We start from the raw sequence: 18,619 nt of genomic DNA, 5'->3' as shown, positions 1-18,619 counted from the left end.
TACGGACGTGCACAAAATTTAGCTCCAATGTTTGGTAACGTTGTACGAACTGATTGACTCGAGCTTTTTACGCCCGTTGCCACGCGTATTGTTTATCCTTGCTGACACGGTTTCTGCCATGGTTTACCAAGGTTCTCTTCACCGGTACTGCGGGAACTGTTCGTTGAATCGATCAATCTTCTTCGGACATCTTCCTTCGTGTCGGTTGTACATGCCGTACTCACAGCGCGGAACATTACACTTTTTACTCCGGATGCATCTGCATTGAAGGGAAAGATGGAACATGAACATGAAAATAAATTCTTAACAGGAGATTGATGTTAGAGCAGAGATGTCAAACACATAAGCGTATCGTTTTACTTCTCGATCTTCGTGATTCTTGATCTCGCTTCAATCGAGATGACTGAATCACAGATCGACCTTTAGGCTTTGTCTTTCAGTGCACTTGCCTAAGCTCGCTTGTATTTGAAACCCTTCAGAAAAGTAGTTGCAACTTCGCTCAGACTTACTTGCGTGTTTCCATGGAAAAGTTCTCGAAGCCCTCCTTAAACCGAATGCAGTCCCGATCACTCGACAGACAGTCACAGTAGCACTGCGATTCGTTGTCGAAGACGGGCTTATAATGGTGTGGACATGTGCAACTGCTGCTGATGCTGCTAACACCACCACTGGATCCTCCACTACCCTCCGCACTATTTTCCAGTGAGTTCTGCACCGAATCCAACAGTACGCAATGGCACTCGGTATGGTTGGTGAAGGTAAGGGTAGTTATTGTACTCTGCTGTCGTGGTCCTATGTTACTCACCTGAAAAAAAAAATACGAAACAAGGAACGAAATGAGGTGTGATCGATTAGCAACCTTAGTAGAACAAATTATGGGCTCTGTTGGTAGCTCCATGGGGAGCTTAAAAAGTTGGAAGATATCCTGTTGTTACACTACTTACGTAGGTGGCATTACTCACATAGAAGAACAGCTTCACTTCACTCGTGTTCTTGGGAGCGCAAGTTTGGGTGGGTGCACAGCACCCCGTATCGGCCTCGCATCGATGCAGAATGGTACAGTGGGGCGTAAATACCTTCGACCTATCGTTTGATGCCGGAATAATTTTTGGTTTGGGCACCTGGCACTTGCCTTCCGTGGTAATCCGATCGATGTGTTTCTTCGCCTCACTTCTAGCAACGTGGATGTTGCTGTACGCATTGTAGGACCGTTGCACGGCGTCTTTGGAGCCAAAATTTGCCTGCTTGTAGTCAGTGAGCGTTTCGTACCGTCCGGGATAGCTCTGAAATTGTAGAAAGAAGTAAGCAATGATTAAATCACATCAAAATAAGGCCTTTTTAATCCCCTGTTATCGTTCCCTTTCTGAATATTACGTAGCTACAAAGTAAATCCCTTCTCAATTTCGACAACTTTATTCAACAAGCACAGTGTACGACCCGAATCACACAAAGGGATGTTAAATTAAGTTAATCTAGTACCCATTTGCACCTCGCACCTTCGCACATCGACGTGGGTGTATCTGGCCGGCCAGGTGTTTGAAATAGCTTTACCTTGACGCTTGACATCACTGAGTGAACAATTAATCACTGATTATGGTATGATGTGTTGTCCAAATTCATCCAAGCAATCGGATGCACATTTTACGGCCGATACGCTAGGTCTCAGCATCGTTCGAGGGTTGATGCGATTCATAAATATTTATAGCTCGTCTCATGCAGCACGATTCGGTGCGCCCGGTTTGTAGCCGCTATGCCAATAAATCCTTTCACCCAGGAGATGGCCATTCATAGTTTCTGACAACATTATGCTGTTCATCTTCGCCCATTCGTATCGTGTTTCAAAATTTGATCGTTTTGGACACAAATCGTCCCCACGATGCTCTCTGGCAACGGTGCACGAAGGACCCCAGCGATGGGTTGAAATTGATATTAGCCTTAAAATTCCCACGTTTAAAGCATGGAAAGCGATGGTTTCGATTCATGTTTTTTTTCACTTATCGAAAAGTGGTGTTCATCTCGTATAACAGCTTCCGTACCTTGTCCGGGCACGGTTGGTACTTTATTTAGGCGTCGTTTAATCGGCAACGCACACACACGCACACACAAAGCTGTGCGTTCGTTAATTAGCATGTCTTTTATCACGCTTGTCGACCGGTGAAAGTGTGCCTTTTGCCTGTGCAACTTAATCCGGCGGCTTTATCAAGCAGTAAACCCGGTCACGTTACCGACTACGGGCGGGAGTGCCAAAGAACTGGTAAGATTAACCGTGTCTAGGGGATTAAATTAGCGAGCCCAAGTCAAGAAGTTGTCCCACAATGCTGCACAATGTTGGCAGACTAAATAAATCGGTCGTAAATACACGGCACCGCACCGAATTGCCCACAGCAGCAGTGTAGAGTATGTTGGAGCAAAAGTACGTACAACCGGTTCGAAAGATATCTGAAATACGGGGATTATGAAATTTTATTGCTCATTGTTTAATGCAATACAACAAATTAAGTATAATTTTTGTTAATGTTTCAATTCCGAATGAAATGGCTGCCTTGAAATGCGAAAATTATTAAGAGTAAATAAGAATGTCGACTCCATTACTTTCAAATTTAGACGACACTGCACTCGGCATGGGCATTCGTCCCCTAAGAAGTTCGGGATACGCGAATCTCCATCGATCTCCGAAAGGATCACTATGATAATGTATTTTCTAATTTTTTATTTGGGCATTTAACGTCTAGTAAACAATTTATGTATTCAAAAGAAAAATTTGTTTGATTAAAAAAGTAATTAAAATTCTTTTGTACTTAGTTTCTATTTTTCGTTTATTACGATTATGAAATGTTGCAAGGTACAAAATACGATATGAAGACTACTGATCCCTTTACATAATTTTAATTCAAGTATTCATGTAAAATAATATAGAGTACCATAAAGAATCAACACCTAAGTTGAAGTACTTAAATAATTGCATATGTGTGGACATGTCCTTCGTTTACAGCAAGATGCTTGTTCTTAAGCTGTCGTCTGAAGCCCCACGCTACTCTACTACACGTTTCTCAAAATTACGTCCAAAGCCACCAACTATGCTGCTTTTCTTTTTGTAACCAATTCTGTAAATATAGAGATCGTAGAGGTCGTAGTACTTTCGTTAGTAGCAATAAACTTTCGCTTTGTTGCAGGCTGCTTAAGCAGCACAACCATTCAACAGTCAAGGGATGGGGAGATGTCGCAACAGAAAGGATGCTGCTGCTTGTCTTCCGCGAAGACACGCTTCGCAATTCTTCCTTCAATGACAAACAATTGACTTAAGTACTGCTGAAATATTTTAAACCCACTGCCAATGTTACTGGCGGACGGTGGACGACGTGGGAACAAGCCTGAACCGTGCAGTTCAGTTTAGAACATGGCGTTGTGGCCGATGAAAAATAGCATGGCGCGTAGAATGTTACAACCCTGGTAACGGATCGGGTAGACATGACACTTCCTCGATTGGCAAACGTTACAATTTTATGCGATTGGTTAATGCCGGAAAGTGTGACCATTTACTTAAACATTTTACGATGGTACCACCCATAACACCAGCGGCGGCAATCGTGGCCATAGACATTAATGCATTCGCAGAACTGTGTTCAACATTTCTCTACCGAACCATTACTAGGCAATTGCGTGCCGCGGCACGGTGGCGTTGCATTATAAAACGCGAGTCATATTTTCATCCACTGCGCCCCGGTGCTTTGTCTCCATCATTTGTCGTTATCGTTTGTTTTACTCATACTTGTCACGCAACCAACCACCCCGCGCACAAATAGATAGCATTTACCGTTCGCGGCGATCCCGACGGACGGTCATCATGATGGTTGGTTCGGTTGGCACAAAAAGTGCACTCTATTGCCCTCCGCGTATCGCTCCATAAGTTCAACGCTGACACTGGGTGGGATGGAGCCAGTAAGGCTAGCAAAAACCGATGCACCAGCGCCCATCGACCGGAGTCCAGCTAGGTCCGGTGCCGGAGTCGACCCTTGGAGCGATGCGTCGTAAAACATATTACGGGGTTTATGGGTGCCTGGCCAGCATTAATATTCCACGCGCGCTCCGATCGGACAGAGTGTCTTCCACCGAAAAGAGCATGATGCCGCTGGTACAATGTGCATGACTCAGCGTACCCCAAATGCTGCCAAGGTGGGGCAAAGGAGCATAAGGTCTCATAGGGGGTGATTTTTCGGATGGTGTGATCACCGGTTAACCTTGCTCCCGCTGCCATGGGGTGAACTGGTGGGAGGCTAGGGCGATCCCTTAAACCCATTTTCAAGATGTTCGTTCAGACATTCGAACGAATCTACGTTCTACGTGCAGTGAATATTGCAATCCATGTATGTGTCTTGGAAAGAAGTGCAAACACCAGAACTTTGAAAACTTGTCCCTTTCTTCTTTGTCTCTATTTCTTACCCATGAACGAGTCAATGAACGGTACGGTTACACTGTTACATTCTCACCACCAATCCAATCTGGTACGAATATCCCACCAGTGCAGTGGTAAACAAACAACAACGTTTTTTTTTCACGGCAGCGCACTGCACGACGCCAACACCTTGATCTTGTCGCCGATGCATCTTGTTTGGCCAGCGATCGTCGAACCAGACTTTTGCCAGACGGACAGTGGTTCGCTTCCGTTCCATCTGTTCTGTGGGGGGTTTTTTTTCTGTCCTACTCCTCCGGTATGAATCAAGGGTTCATCTTTCTTCGGCAGTGGTGGTGGTGGTTACCGGACGGACCCATTTGTCATTACTTTCTCACACAGCAATGTTTCCCTTTGCTTTATGTGCACAACATTTGAACGCCACAAAGAGTAGTGGTTGGGAAAAGAATCTATAACCTGCTGGAGCACCATCCGAATATATTTTAAACATTTCCCTTTTCCATAATATTTATTAAAAAATGCTTGTCATTGAAGTAAAGCTGATAAGCCACTAGCTAAGTCACAACAAGGTTATAATGAGCAGTAAATTGCATTGCAATGCAGTCGTTTAATGTTACAAGGATAGCATACTTTAAAGCAAATTTGTCAACGAGTCTTGCTAAACTGGCAATTGGAATGAAAAATCGACGACAATCACGCAATGCTCGGCACTTGAGAAAAGGAAACCCCTCTCCATCTTAAGCCGTCCTCAATGATTACTGCTGAATGTTCCCACGGACGGAAATGGAAGCGAAGCATAGTTTGAGTGGAAGAGAAAGGTGCTGCTGTTCGTATTCCTTTTCTTTGTTTTACTTTTGCGTCTGTGATTTAAAATTACCAAAGCTTACTTAACAGGATCAAGATGTTAACTCATTCCCGAAGAGTTCTAGAGTCATACTTTCAACTTTATCAACTTTACTATTCGATCGACGCACTCAAAGTTAGCTATAAAAGCAGAATATTTGATTTTAATTTTGCAATGCGAACTTTTGTTTATATCCATTCCTTTGTCGTCTTTCTACTCTTTCCATGTTGAAGAAGTGACTCCAAAACTTTCCTACTACTCATTATGGTTTTTCTGTAATATTTTAAAGTTTCCCAATAAGAAATAAACACCGTCCGTATAAAAAAAAAATCCGTAAAGAAAAGAAAATTCTCTCAAATAAACAAGAACTATTTAACATTACTTTCATACGCAAAAGAAAACATACCACGATTTTCGACGGAATTACGGAAATTCTGTTGCAGACATTGTCACGCAGAACGCAAGTTCGCTTAGTTTTGCTTTACTTTGCCTGCTATTACTTTTTAAGGTGAGCGCGAGCACAATGTCATTGGAAAAGTTTTTCCTCCGAAATTAACATTTCGTAACGTTACATTTTTGTGTAACCATCCCGTGAGTGGACTGGATGGAACTGCCATTTCATAATGGTACTGGGGCACTGCGAAAGTGCGAAAAACTTTTCTCTCCCGTGTATGGGGGGAGGTGGTTTATTTGGTGGATGTTAACAGGGGTGAGATAATAGTCACCTTTATTGGAAATATTCCAATATTGTTTTCCACGGTGTGTGGTTATGGGGCACCAACCTCAAATAAAAGAAAAATTCAATGCACTAAAGGAAAATGTTGGTGAATCTTTCCGTCCCTCCTGGTGGCAATTGAAGGGCATCTGTCGGTGAAGTTTGCTTTGCCTCGCGAGCTCCGCCCTTCCCACTCCAAAGGTGTGGTGTTCTATGTTCAACGAAAAATTGGAAAATGAAACGATGCTACAAACTTTTCCACACCATAAACGGTTCATTTTCGGGCACATTTTGTTCACCCTTATGTGGCGCGAGGTTGTTTGTTTTTTTCTTTTCACAGAAAGGAAGCGAACACGCCAGGGAGTCAAAAAAGCCGGTCGTGTCTCCGAGCAATCTTATGTTGAGTGTGTTGTGATAGGTGGGATGCTTGGTGTTAGCCAGCCTGGTAAGTAAACTTCTCAATCAACTAAAGTCCCCGTGAAAATACAGCCAAGCTTATTTACTTTTAGTAACACGAGAATGGGAAAGCACCTACGTTTCGAGGTCCATCAGTGCAACGGCGCTGCGTTGCTCTTGTCATCGTGTGTGCGGACGGAGGATGATGATGACGATGTTGCTGCGATGATCTATCTCAACGTGGAATGGATTGAGGAATGAAAAGCAAACAACTCCCCGAGCGTAGGACACATCTCATGCTACTAGACACTATACCCGCAGACGATGCCGTATGCATGGTGGTGCCGATGACGGCGAAGATGATGATGATGGACAGGTGATTTAGTGATTACTTTTTATCGATTTCATCTCCGAGACTCCCCGAGACAGTTATGCCGAAGATGATGAGATTGAAATGTTTATCGAATTGGTCAACTCCCTACAGACCGTGGTGAAAAATGGGGAACCGAACGGAAGGAGAAATGAAGACGCGGCAGAAATGGAGAGAGACTTTTCCGATTTTGAAACACTCCCATTCGGGTCGTGTTACGTTTGACCTACGGACCTGCGAGAGCCAATTCGTTCAGTGTAAGCCTTATTAATACCCTTGAAGGGTGGAACACGGCACAAAAAACACGGAAGATTGGATTTCCTTGGTGGAAGATTATACCATACCCGGGGCGTGTGTGAGGTGCAAGGTTAGCGACATATTTGGAATGCCCACACACGATCACGAGTCGATCGAATGGTTAGGGTTTTGTAGCATAAACGCATAATTGAACGAGCGTTTTAGCACACGAGGGGTTTTTGCATAAACCCAATCAGCTCTCGGGCCATTGGGTTCGGTGTTTTTTTCCAAACAACACTCCGCTACGCAATCATCATCGAACCGTCCCGAAATAGAACACTTTGCACAGGTTTATGTCACCGGCAGAAACTATTGCCCCATATGTTGAGGGATGTTCTAGTTTCCCCGGTGCTGCACGACGCAGCTAAAACCACCGCGTGACAGCATGAAGTAGCATGAAGATGACACTAATTCGTCACCGTTAATACAATCTTGTCGAAACGATCGTTTGGTGAGGCACATGATGACGCATCAACCAATAACGGGAGGTGAAGGTGGTTTAAAGTGATAGTTGATACCCCACTAAAACTTTGGTGTCGCTTTAAAATCGATTCCGGTGCCGCCGTGATGATGTTAAATTCGGTTCGTTTACGACCACCGGTACCAGTGTCAACGATGTGTGTCAATTGATAAATTATTTAAAAACACTCTCTCACGGGCAAGAACCTGTGTTGCCCTATAGAATTTGGGTCTTGCGGCAGGTTTCGTAGGTGTAGTGATGTAGGAAATATTGCTAATAAAACCTAACCTACCCGCCCATACGTACGCAGTGCGTTAACAGTAACGCATCAGTTTTACGAAATGTCTCTTCGCCGTGCGGGAAAGTGATGCGATAAAAGAAATGCCTGTTTTTAGAGTACATCACACGCGCGCACTTAAGTCGGGAACTGGGTTAAAAAAAGGGTTTCAACCGGTTCCATATGTTCCATCTGCGCTCCGCCATCAAGCCCCTTAATGGTGGGGCACATTAAATCCGTTCCACACTTACCTTGGGACAGTCGTGCATTGCTGGGGTTTCTTCAGAAATGACTCATCGTTGATGTAAAGTGGTGCAAACGAAGCAAATGCAAGACAAACACATTACCTCCCAAATGTCCAATTTGGGCCAATGGAAGGGCTTACTTCACATGCTCGTTTATGCCAAACCGTTGACGCTAATCGGCCATCGGAAGTGCAAAGATCAATTTGTGCCGACTTGGGAACCGTTATCCTTTTAGCAAGTTGTAACGCTTGTGCCCATGGTCGTGTGTGTGTGTGTGGGTCCCAATGGAGGAGGCAACAAAAAACCCCCGAAAAAAAAATATACCCAACTTCTGTGGCCAATTAGCAATCTCTCGCCGCAGGAATATCCCGTGGGGGTCCCTACCGGTGCCGCTCGTCGATGTGCGTTTTCACTTCACTTGCTCAGCACCGTGCGGGACGACCTTCGTCCAATACAATTACTCTCAATTCCCCGAGCGCCCGTTTTTGTTCGGACATTTATCTTCGTAACCTTTTTCTTTAACGCGTGTGTGTTTTTTTTTTGCTGCGTGTTCTGGACTGAAAGAACATCGGACAGGATGGAGAAAAACAAATAATGCTAATAATTACACCGTAGCGGAACCGACTTTTCTTGCCCGTCTGCTTGGAAGAATTCAACCTTTTTTCTTGTGTTTGATGCTTTCATCTTCAAGAATTTCGAAGCACACAGAACGTGCTTGCTCGTTGTAAACACTTGTTACGCACAAAAAAAAAAAAGCTACGGGGACCGAGGCAACACCGCCGCTTGTTTGACTGATGTCTCGTACGCAGGACATTACGTACGGCACAAAACTTGACGTCCAGCCACCTTCGATACCTGAAAACAATAAACTTTGGGCATTTTGGTCTGGTAACGGTCGGCTACACACTGCGTGCTCTCGTTCTTTCTTTTCGTTCCTATTTCAAACGCTGCATAATTCGATGTTGCGTCGCCGTATTGAGTCGCTTTGGTGTGTGGAGAATAAAAAAAATGGTGTATGCGTTATCCTTAATTTCCTTCAAATCATCCTTACCGACAGACACCGAAACCGCATAAATTCCACACACGTACAAAAAAGAAGAAAAGGTTTCAAGACAGCCCGAAAGCCTCCATCTGCCTACACCTTGCGGGCACCGGAATCGGAGCAATGATCATGCAACTTGAGCAGCAAAAACAAGGCAGAAACACCTTGCGGTTTTAGGGAGTTCCTTTGCCGGGCGGAAGATAGATTTTTGAATTATTCACGCTGCCAGATTGCTGTTTCCTGAGAAATCGTGCCTAGGGTACGCTGGGAATCATTAGAAACCTCGCACCACGCACTAATCATTTCGCTCCCAGCACATAACGTTGGAAGGGAAAAAAAGAATTACACCCATCCAAACCTGCATTTAGAGGGCCCGGCGCAAACCCGTGTTGCACCGAATGCGGGACACCGTACATGAAGCACCTGCAAGTTATGTCGGTCAACGCAAGTTCGTTGTTTCCAGTGCACGTATTCGTACTGCTTCTTCGCACCGCCTTAAGGTAGAAGTATCGATTTCCTCTGCCACCCAAAATTTTGAGCTTCACTTCCACACGGACGCAACGGGGCAACACACAAAGGAAACTAATCGATTCGCATCTTAAGCCTCCGTTCCTGTGTCCCAATGCTCCCGACGTTTGCTCCCGATGGTTTTGCCAACCGGACGGCGGGGGTGTTTTCGTTTAGCGGTATCGGTGGGCGTGCATCGCATAAATTTTGCAAAATCCCTTACTGCCGGGGTTCCAACCAAGGGCAAATCGATGGGTAAACGAAATTTGATACTGTCTATCGGTTCACTATCCATTAATGTCCAGTGGGATACGATGTTAAAGCCTCGTAGCATTTTACTTTAAACCAAACCATCGAATTAAAATGGTGTGATTGAAAGGAGTTTATTGTCCTAGCTCGGATTAATACAGATTCAAAGAAACAATATTGAAACAGCTCGCGTTGTCCAGCATAAAAAGAAAACTTTGCGTGCCGTCAGTTTCTCCTACCCAACCACATTTAAATTCTCAAGATGATAAAGCCATTAAACGATCGCTCGTGGCTATAAATGATGGCCACGGAAAATAGAGGGCAACTAGAATTTCTCACCCCCCTCGGAATAATCACGTGAGCTCTCGGGAAACTGCTTGGGGCGTTCCAAATTCTATGCCACCCTCGCGTCTCGGCGTGTGATGGCTAACTGCTAACTGGTGGTGCCAACAGCTCGTAACAAGCCCTACCCAACTGTGCAGAGGGTAATGAAGGGCATATTCGATTCGATTGACCCCTCAGAGCGATGGCATAACGTTCCTCCAGACTCCCGCGTTGGCTCTTTAATCAGCGATGGTTAAACAGCAGTGCTGGCTACTTTGCATGCGCCTCCTTTTAACCATTGACAGGAATTCATCATCATCATCTGTGAGTTCCAACTGCAGCGACCACGAGAGAAAGTGGTACCGTTATCGTGAGCGTGGTGGAAATGGTGGAAGGAATGGACGAGGGACGGCTTGCACTGTACCGTAGGGCCAAAAAGGGCACTCGAATGATGCACGCATCCCATTCACATTCCACGCGCCTTGTGGGAAAGTGAGGTTCAGCGACAGCGGCACACTCTGCCTGCTCCAGCAGTCACGATTAGGCCCTTAGGGTTAGGGCGCGAGTTGAGGTGGTTGTTTTTATTTGTTGCCAAAGCTTCCACTTGGGATCAATCGATCCGATTCGTTTAAACAGCTAGACAGCGTAGGCATACCATTCAATTTGGGCTTTGGGCAATGGTTTGGTACGGTGCGATCGGTTTCCTTGTTTGGAAGGAAAACTTCAACAGCAGATCAATTTGTGGGACCTTTTTTTCGTGTACCAGAAATCCTTACAGCCCCGATCACGTTGACAAACAAACGAATCCTTTCTGTGTGATCCTGGCCGGCCGGGAGTGATGGATGAATTCATCATCCATCCTGCGATCATCTACTCGTTACGGCTCGATCGATCGATCATCGAGCTAGTGGATGTATCGAACAGTACAAGGAAGCAACTTTATTCGAGTGTGTTGCCCATAGCAACCACTCGGCAAGTTTATCGCCGTGCACGTTTCCCACCTTCTTCTGTGCGTCGCAAGAAGCCGTTCCTGTGAAGCCGTTGAAAATTATGGTAATTCCCGATCGCTTAAGGGCCCTCTTCTACTTTGAAGTTTGCTTCAAAGTCACGCCGCATACCCTGGTCCATGGTTCTGGCCTGGTTCAACAGCAAGTTATCGATCATTATTAATCGGAGCATGCTTTATGTACCACACCGCCGGCCATATTCTACAGCGCTGAAACAAGACGAGACTACTTCCGGCGGCTTCTGGTGTATCTTGGCAAGTGTTAACTTTAGAGTGCTGGGCCCCCCCCCCCCCCCGGTTCACCCTTTCGGCCTGGGTGGAATGAATCATGTAATTTACCCCCTGGGTTTTGCGATCGTGCAGGGTGGTGTGTACAGTCTTTATTACTTAATCTCGGTAACGTGTGTTCCTTTGGGTGAGACGATTGAAAAATAATGGATCAATAAATCCATCCATCCAGACGGTACAATACACAGACTGCACCAATTTGCAAGCAACGCACATTCAATCAACACAGTGAAGTATAAGAAGATTATTTTTGCATTGGCAAGATCGTTGACCGGATTGGAAAAGAGTCTGGTTTAATTATTGAATAAAATTATCGAATGAATCATACGGGCGGATGAAAAGTGTTGAGGAGAATTTCCTGAAATAACTGAAATATTTAGAAACTCCTTAAATTATGCAATTCGCAAGACAAAACCACTTTTTTAGGTTTTTTTTAAATTTAAACATTTCATTTTAAATTTAGACGTTTAATAAATTTAGGTTTAAACATTTGTAATAAATTTGCATCTAAAGAAAACCAATCTTATTGCGCCCAATTAACAATGACATTGCGACACATGATTGTGTGTCAATCATTTCTCGATCAAATCTGGTTCAAGGTCGTGGTGATCGAATAATCACAAGTTGGACGTGGTCCATAAAATAATTAGTCGTACCATGAATGCATTAGCCCGATGCTGCACACATTAGGACAGAGAAATTTGAGTGTGAAAACTTTATGGAAACATGACACGGCTCAGCGCAAAACAGCTGTACCACGTGGCCCCGGTGCGGTCGTAAAAGAAACCGACCGTATTTTAATTTATTTGTGTAAAAAAAAGGTAATAAAACCTAGAACTTTTTTTTATAATATTTGTTCCAGACGCATAGAACACAGCCAGGTAGAAACAATTTCGTGTGACGATTCGATGGTCCTTTCCCCCGAAGCACGTTCTCATGCGGAACGGAAAATTCATTGCTTCATCGCCCCGGTTTCTCTATTTTCAGCCATCAACTTCACTACTGACACCTGTCATACGGAAACGAACAGCACACCGGCTCACGACCCGCTGGGTACATGCTACAGATCGCTCGCTCGTGTGTTTCCTCCTCGGAGGGTTTGCCAAAGCGTTGGCAAAAATCCATCATCCAATCCATCGTCCGCTGCGCTGTGAAGATGGAAGTGCAAATAATACATCCCCCCGCAAAAAAAAGAAGCAGAAAAACCGCGACAAAATACAGAACCACCCAAACGGAGCATTGGTGAACGTCGGTGGATCAGGTGGAAAATATGTGTATGAGCGAAATATTTTCGTGTCTTGCTCTAGCTAGAATGCGACCTTCTTTTTCGCGTGGAGTTGTGCCTACCGTCATCATCGACGTCACGGTGGTTCGTTTCCCGAACGTAAAAGCGAACCACAGAGGACGACGGCAGCAGCTGATGATGTTTGGACGAGATGATGCTGGTGTCTGGTATGGCATGGGAGTCTTTATGTTTTCGACGTACACATCAAACCACTCCACAGCGACATCCGACCTCCAACATCGATCCCTGCCCTGGCACACGGCTCCTTTCGCGCTCGATGGAGCAGATGGATACGCGGGAATGGAGCCACCGCAGCAATGATGATGTCAAGTGCAAGGCTATTTAGCAGCCAACCGAGCGGTTTACGGAAATCTAAAATATCCCATCGGTACGCCGGGCACATGGGCTGCAAAACCAACGGCGGCCAAACCACCGCTGGAAGGTCTGCAACGGTTAGTTGGCTCGTGTGCTCGTGGTAATACGATTCAACGACACCGTCAGGTACGGGGAGGTAGGACCACCTTGCTGTGGACATGCCGCAGTAATAGAGTGTGGCTTCTCGTTGCCTTAGTAGATAATTACTGTCATACCGTGCTGTCGTCTTATCTGTCAACAGATTAACATTGACTTCATCAGCGAACCGTCGACATATTTGGATCTGTTGCCCCGGGACTGGAAGCTGCAAGCTGTCTTGCCTACTGTGTTTTTTTTTTTGTTTTGCACAAGACATACGCCATTTGTCATGTCAGCTGTCATCAAAGTCGGTACGTGTGTACGGTGACAGGAGCACATCACAGAGAGAGAGAGACAGTGGACGGTTCGGTTTGCTGCTACCAGCCCCCAGGTTCAACCTGTTGATAGGGGCATCGATAGCAAAAGATATGCTAATATGTTAAAGCCAGCCATTACTGGAAACCCGCCAAAAGCCCCACAAACAGAGACGGAACGTAGTAATATCCATTCTCGAACATATTTAAATCCGCGGAACTTGGTGATTTAACCCCGCAACAAGCTCGGGGCCAGTATTTGAATAGGCTTCAGGCACAAGAATAAAGAACATCATTCATAAATAAGTATTAATCTTCCAGCTTCTTCGGCGGGTGGCTTTTCTAAACCCCAAAAAGGGGGGTTGGAAATCACCAACCAACTACACACTACAGAAGTTCTTCAGCTGCACCAACCAGGTCAGGGTCGGAGGCACACAAACTGTTCGGCCACACGCGGAGCAAATGTCACCGCGTGTACCAGTTTCCATAAATAAACGATTCATTCCGTACCTTCCGGCGTTTTTTTTTCAAGCCAGCCCCCTTAAAGAACGGTATCTGAAATATGCATCCCGTAGCAGCAAACAGTAGTTTCTCCTGCTCACCCATTGCCCTCGCTACATTGTTTGTGATAAATGGTAAATTATTTAACTGTGTCTCCTTTCAAAACCACAGAAGAAACATCTCATCATGGTTCCCCTGCAAGCGGTGTGAGTTTATTTGCGTTATGAAATGTGGCACTGTTTGATGTATGTTGGTTTTGGAAAGGTTGAAAAGATTTACGACCCGTACGGGCTCTGCTGTCGTTTTCCCTACGTCCAACGTCGGTCCCGTGTGGAGCAAATGAACCACAAACCTGTGACAACTTCATCAACGATTCCGCTCGGATTCCGTGGCGTGCGCAGTGGCTCCCAGTGGTAACGCACTACTTTTTAATTTGCTAACTTAACGAGCCAGCATGCCCCTTTACGTTAGCGTTTGCCGTCCTAATGTGCCATTACTTAATTGGTTCGGGTGCGTCTGAAGAGTTGCACTGCACCTGATTGATGTATCGATGGGTAATTTTTCACTCTTCTCGTTAGCTCGTACAAACCAACGCTTCGGGCGGCAGTAACGGGTGACACTTTCCATAACCAGCCGGGAAGCGGTCCGCGTGTTGCGTAATCGTTCCGAACGAGAATGATCGGGTGGGGTTTTTTTTTTTGTGAAGTGAATGCTCGCGGATGATACACCGTCCGGCCATTCAGCTGATCTAATCCCTTCGCTTCTTAATCTTCCCTCCTTAACCAGCCTGTCAAGAAAGTCAAGAGAGTGATGATTAATTGCTTTCCGTTTCGTCGACCGTACGGTGGCCACGCGCACAGCTGTTGAACATCCGCAATTTCGTGTCCCGTGACATCTTCGAGATTTCCGGAGGGTTTTGCGGTGAGCTAAAAAATCTCAATTTCTGTGGGATTTATTTTTTAAAATATCTCCACTTCGCACTTTTAAACCCATCGTCCTTTCCACAAACTGGACACTATTACGAGAAAGCAAAGTTTGGGAGAGGGGTCGAGGAGGTTTCGTTCGAAGATCGTGTTGCCAACACGGTTGCCGGATCGGACGATACATAAGCAATAAACACTAACGCCGCAACCTTCCCAACAAAACGCTACAAGCGTGCATCGAACCATTACGCTTTACGGTTGATCTGCAATTCCCAACACGAACCTATGTTGTGTCTACGCGCCGTTTTGCCGTTTCCGAACGGCGATGAAGCGGTACAACACCCGCAGCAAACCCACGCCCGTGTGCGCCAGCGTGCGAGACCCCACGCGGAAAAGCGCAACCCAACGGGCCAATGGCGAGGCGTGAAAATCGTTTCTAATCATAGTGTTTATTATGAATTATCCAATTTGCATACTTATGTGCATACACACACACTGTGGCAGGGCTTTCTGTCGCATTGCCTTTGCCGCCACGGGCCTGTCAAAACATAGCCGAACTGTTTCCCTCTTTTATTTTCATCCGCGCTGCTCCTACCTGGATATTGATCGATGTGCGGTCTCCAGAACTGGGCCATGCATACCTGTCGCATACCGGGGGAGCCTTACCGCCGGGCTTCCCGGTTCGTTCCGGGGGAAGGATAGGATTAAGAAATGTTAAACAATAGGGGAGAAACGGATTTCTATTCACCTCGGGACACATGATATGTGTTGCGGGCAGAGACAACTAACAAAACAAAAAAACGGCCGCATTTCCCATATGACACACCTACCTTTCCGTGTAGTCGGGTGAACCTGATTTTGAATCGCGTACGTTTATGGCTGAAGAAATAGACAAAAATTGAAAGGCTTTTTTTGGGCGCATGTTACATATTCGGTTACCGACAAAGAAGCGAGCTTTTACGAGGCTCGTGTGCGCAGAACTATTAATCCGATGGAGCGTACCGACACTTTGTCATAATTATTGTTATTATTGGTATCAATCGTACGAGCTTTGTGTACGTTGAAAATGAAAGGGAGATATTTAAAACGATCGAAACATGAACTCTCTATCTCAACCGATGAAATTGAAAGTGAAATTTCAAGATAGACTTAATCTTTTAGAATTACAAGACATGTTCATCGTGTCATTTACCATTTATTGATTAAAAATTATGCAGTTATGGCAAAGATCTCGAGATGAAAATATTGCTTCCTGTTCCTAGACACACGTATAATCCGGGAGACTCCACTATATAGCACACAACACTACGGATCGAGGATACGAGCTCGAGACATTTAAAAATTGCCGGTTCTACGATCTATCTTTGCGAAAAGCATATGGAGAAGGAGAATACGCTAGCAGAGGTGTATGATAAATCAGACGTCGACCGGCACTACGCGTTATCTTCGATTGACCAGATATATGCAGATGAGATTAGATCCAGAAGAAGACATCGGGGGTGGCTTCCTAGACAGATCATAAATATGAGTTGGCCTTTCGAAAGTCTCTCCCGTAGAACTTAATGTAATTACTGTTTTAAGAACCAACTTGTCACAGTTGTTCAATTATCAATTTATTTTACACTTACAATACGTTTTATCAAGTCCTGAGTTCAAGAATTAAGCTGTCTAACATTTACTACCCTCATCCGACCATTAAGTTGAAGATCCTCTTTAACCTTGACTTATTATATTTTTTCTAGAAGAGCATCACATTTTAATCCGCTTATTTGCTGCTGCGTCCACTGTTCGCCTTCACACCCTTTGCTGGAAAAAAATTCTGTTGTTTTGAAAGCAGCAACAACAGGTCCCCGAATTGAGCAAGGTTAACACCTACATCGTATCTTATCTCCGGCACCCGTGATCGCCAACAAAATCTCGGCGTCCAGTAAACAACCGCTGATAGCTACCGGCTGTGCGCTGGCAGCAGGCTCAGATTCGAATCTTTTAATCAATCCCAAAGCGGAACGTTCAAAATAATAACAGCCCTTCGGTGTCGGCCCAGGGGCTTCCACAGTGTATCATTAGTACCTCATTATCATATTTGCTACCGCGCCGGACATTCCGCAGTAATTACACGCTGCCCGTGAGACAGACGAACAGCGAATCAGAACGTTCCATTAATTTTCCCTGTTCCTCACAATGTACCACACTAAACGGTGGTTTATTTATTCTGTTCACACGTGTTAAATTATGAATCGACGAATGGCGACGCGAAAGGTGGTGTTACCACAAGCTGCTGCTCTGCTAACTGCATCGATCGATCGATCATCTAGTGCCGGTTGCCACACTAATGATACGGTCACTTAATCGACCAACGACGCACCGGTGCTAATCGTTGGATCAACTAGATGTGCATCCACCATGACATTCGTTGCACGGTGTTAAACGGTTTATCGACGAGGTTTTTACAGTCGGTTTGACTCCGCGGTTACATTTCAGTATGCAAAATTAACACTTCGTTCGAGCACACCCATTTCGAGCAGGAACTTTTGTGGAAGCACGCGCCGAACGAATCTCAGACGGAACCGATTCTCTGCCGTATGACGCAACGACGAATCGGGTGGGAAACGATCATTGAAATGCGGTGATTCACGGGCATAAGCCTTGGGGCTAATGTGGCTTCCTAATGCACCTGACGTCTTTATGGGTCGGTCTGGTAAAAAAACCGGGACCCCTCCTTAATGTTCCAGTCGTTGAGAAACACTCTATCTTTTCAGATTCTTCTGACAGATAACTGGCGTTTTGTCGTATCGTGATTCCTTCTCTTCTCCTTGATCGATTAGGCTTGGCGCCCTTCACCAAGCTGTACCGAGATGACCTCGACATAATCCGTCGTTCATGAACTTCATGCTTCTCCCGTGGAATGTGAGTCACGCTGTATGTTTCGTAAAGGACAATGACAGATCAGAAGATCAACATGATCATGCGCATGACTCCACCACAAAAACTAGATCACGTTTGGGAGGAAGATCTTTATCGATCGTGTGTCTCCCCCGACATGTGGGTGCTGCCTGTTGTCTGTCGCAGTACAATTCAATATGATTCCACTCCCTGCGGTGGCAGAGGAATACCGCTGGGCTGAGGTATGAAAAATGATCGTTTGGATCTTTCCTCTCGGTTGGCTCAATCCCAAACTCGCATAGCTTAGTGGAGTTGGTTCATTTTTCCCCGCCCCGCCAAACAGCAAAATACGAACGAGTCGCGGGTGGCGCAATACTATGTGAACAATTTATTCCAAACACATGTGATATATTTTTTGCTTTATGTTGTTCTCCATGTGTTTCCCACTGCCGGAAAAGTGTTAAATCGCGTAAAATATGATTGGAACGGGAGCGAAGCGCTAAATCTCGTCGTCGCGATTGCAATGACTCGGTGGAACCCATGTTCCATTCCGTGGTCCCGCTGACCACGCTGACCGTGGCTCATATTTGTACGTGCACCATTTTTGCATTCATGATTAGGATACACGGATTGCGACAAAATGGCTACCGGTACTACGGTAACAACAAAAAAAACACACACACACACACGAAACAAACTAGACGGAGACCGCTCACGGAACTCGACCGAACGGCTGTCACGAATGTGCACTGTGCCGTGCTGCATTACGATTCGGGCACTCGCGTTGCTCCCAAGTGTGTCAGAGGGTAGGATAATTTATTGCCACCGG

At 45.4% G+C, this 18,619-nt stretch overlaps 1 protein-coding gene across 1 annotated transcript in view; it reads right to left on the bottom strand.

Moving 5' to 3' along the window:
• Positions 1 to 138: 138 nt before the first annotated feature.
• Positions 139 to 18,619, bottom strand: part of LOC128711187 (uncharacterized) — a 45,774-nt gene continuing 27,293 nt past the window's right edge. The window contains exons 3-5 of the mRNA XM_053806051.1: positions 945 to 1,283; positions 510 to 805; positions 139 to 259 (exon numbers count right to left, since the gene is read on the bottom strand). Of these exons, the coding sequence (XP_053662026.1) occupies positions 139 to 259; positions 510 to 805; positions 945 to 1,283 (756 nt within the window). The remainder of the gene's footprint in view (positions 260 to 509; positions 806 to 944; positions 1,284 to 18,619) is intronic.

This window comes from Anopheles marshallii, chromosome 3 (genome assembly GCF_943734725.1).
Source record: "Anopheles marshallii chromosome 3, idAnoMarsDA_429_01, whole genome shotgun sequence".
NCBI lineage: Eukaryota > Metazoa > Arthropoda > Insecta > Diptera > Culicidae > Anopheles > Anopheles marshallii.
This window is presented reverse-complemented; position numbering and strand designations above follow the sequence as displayed.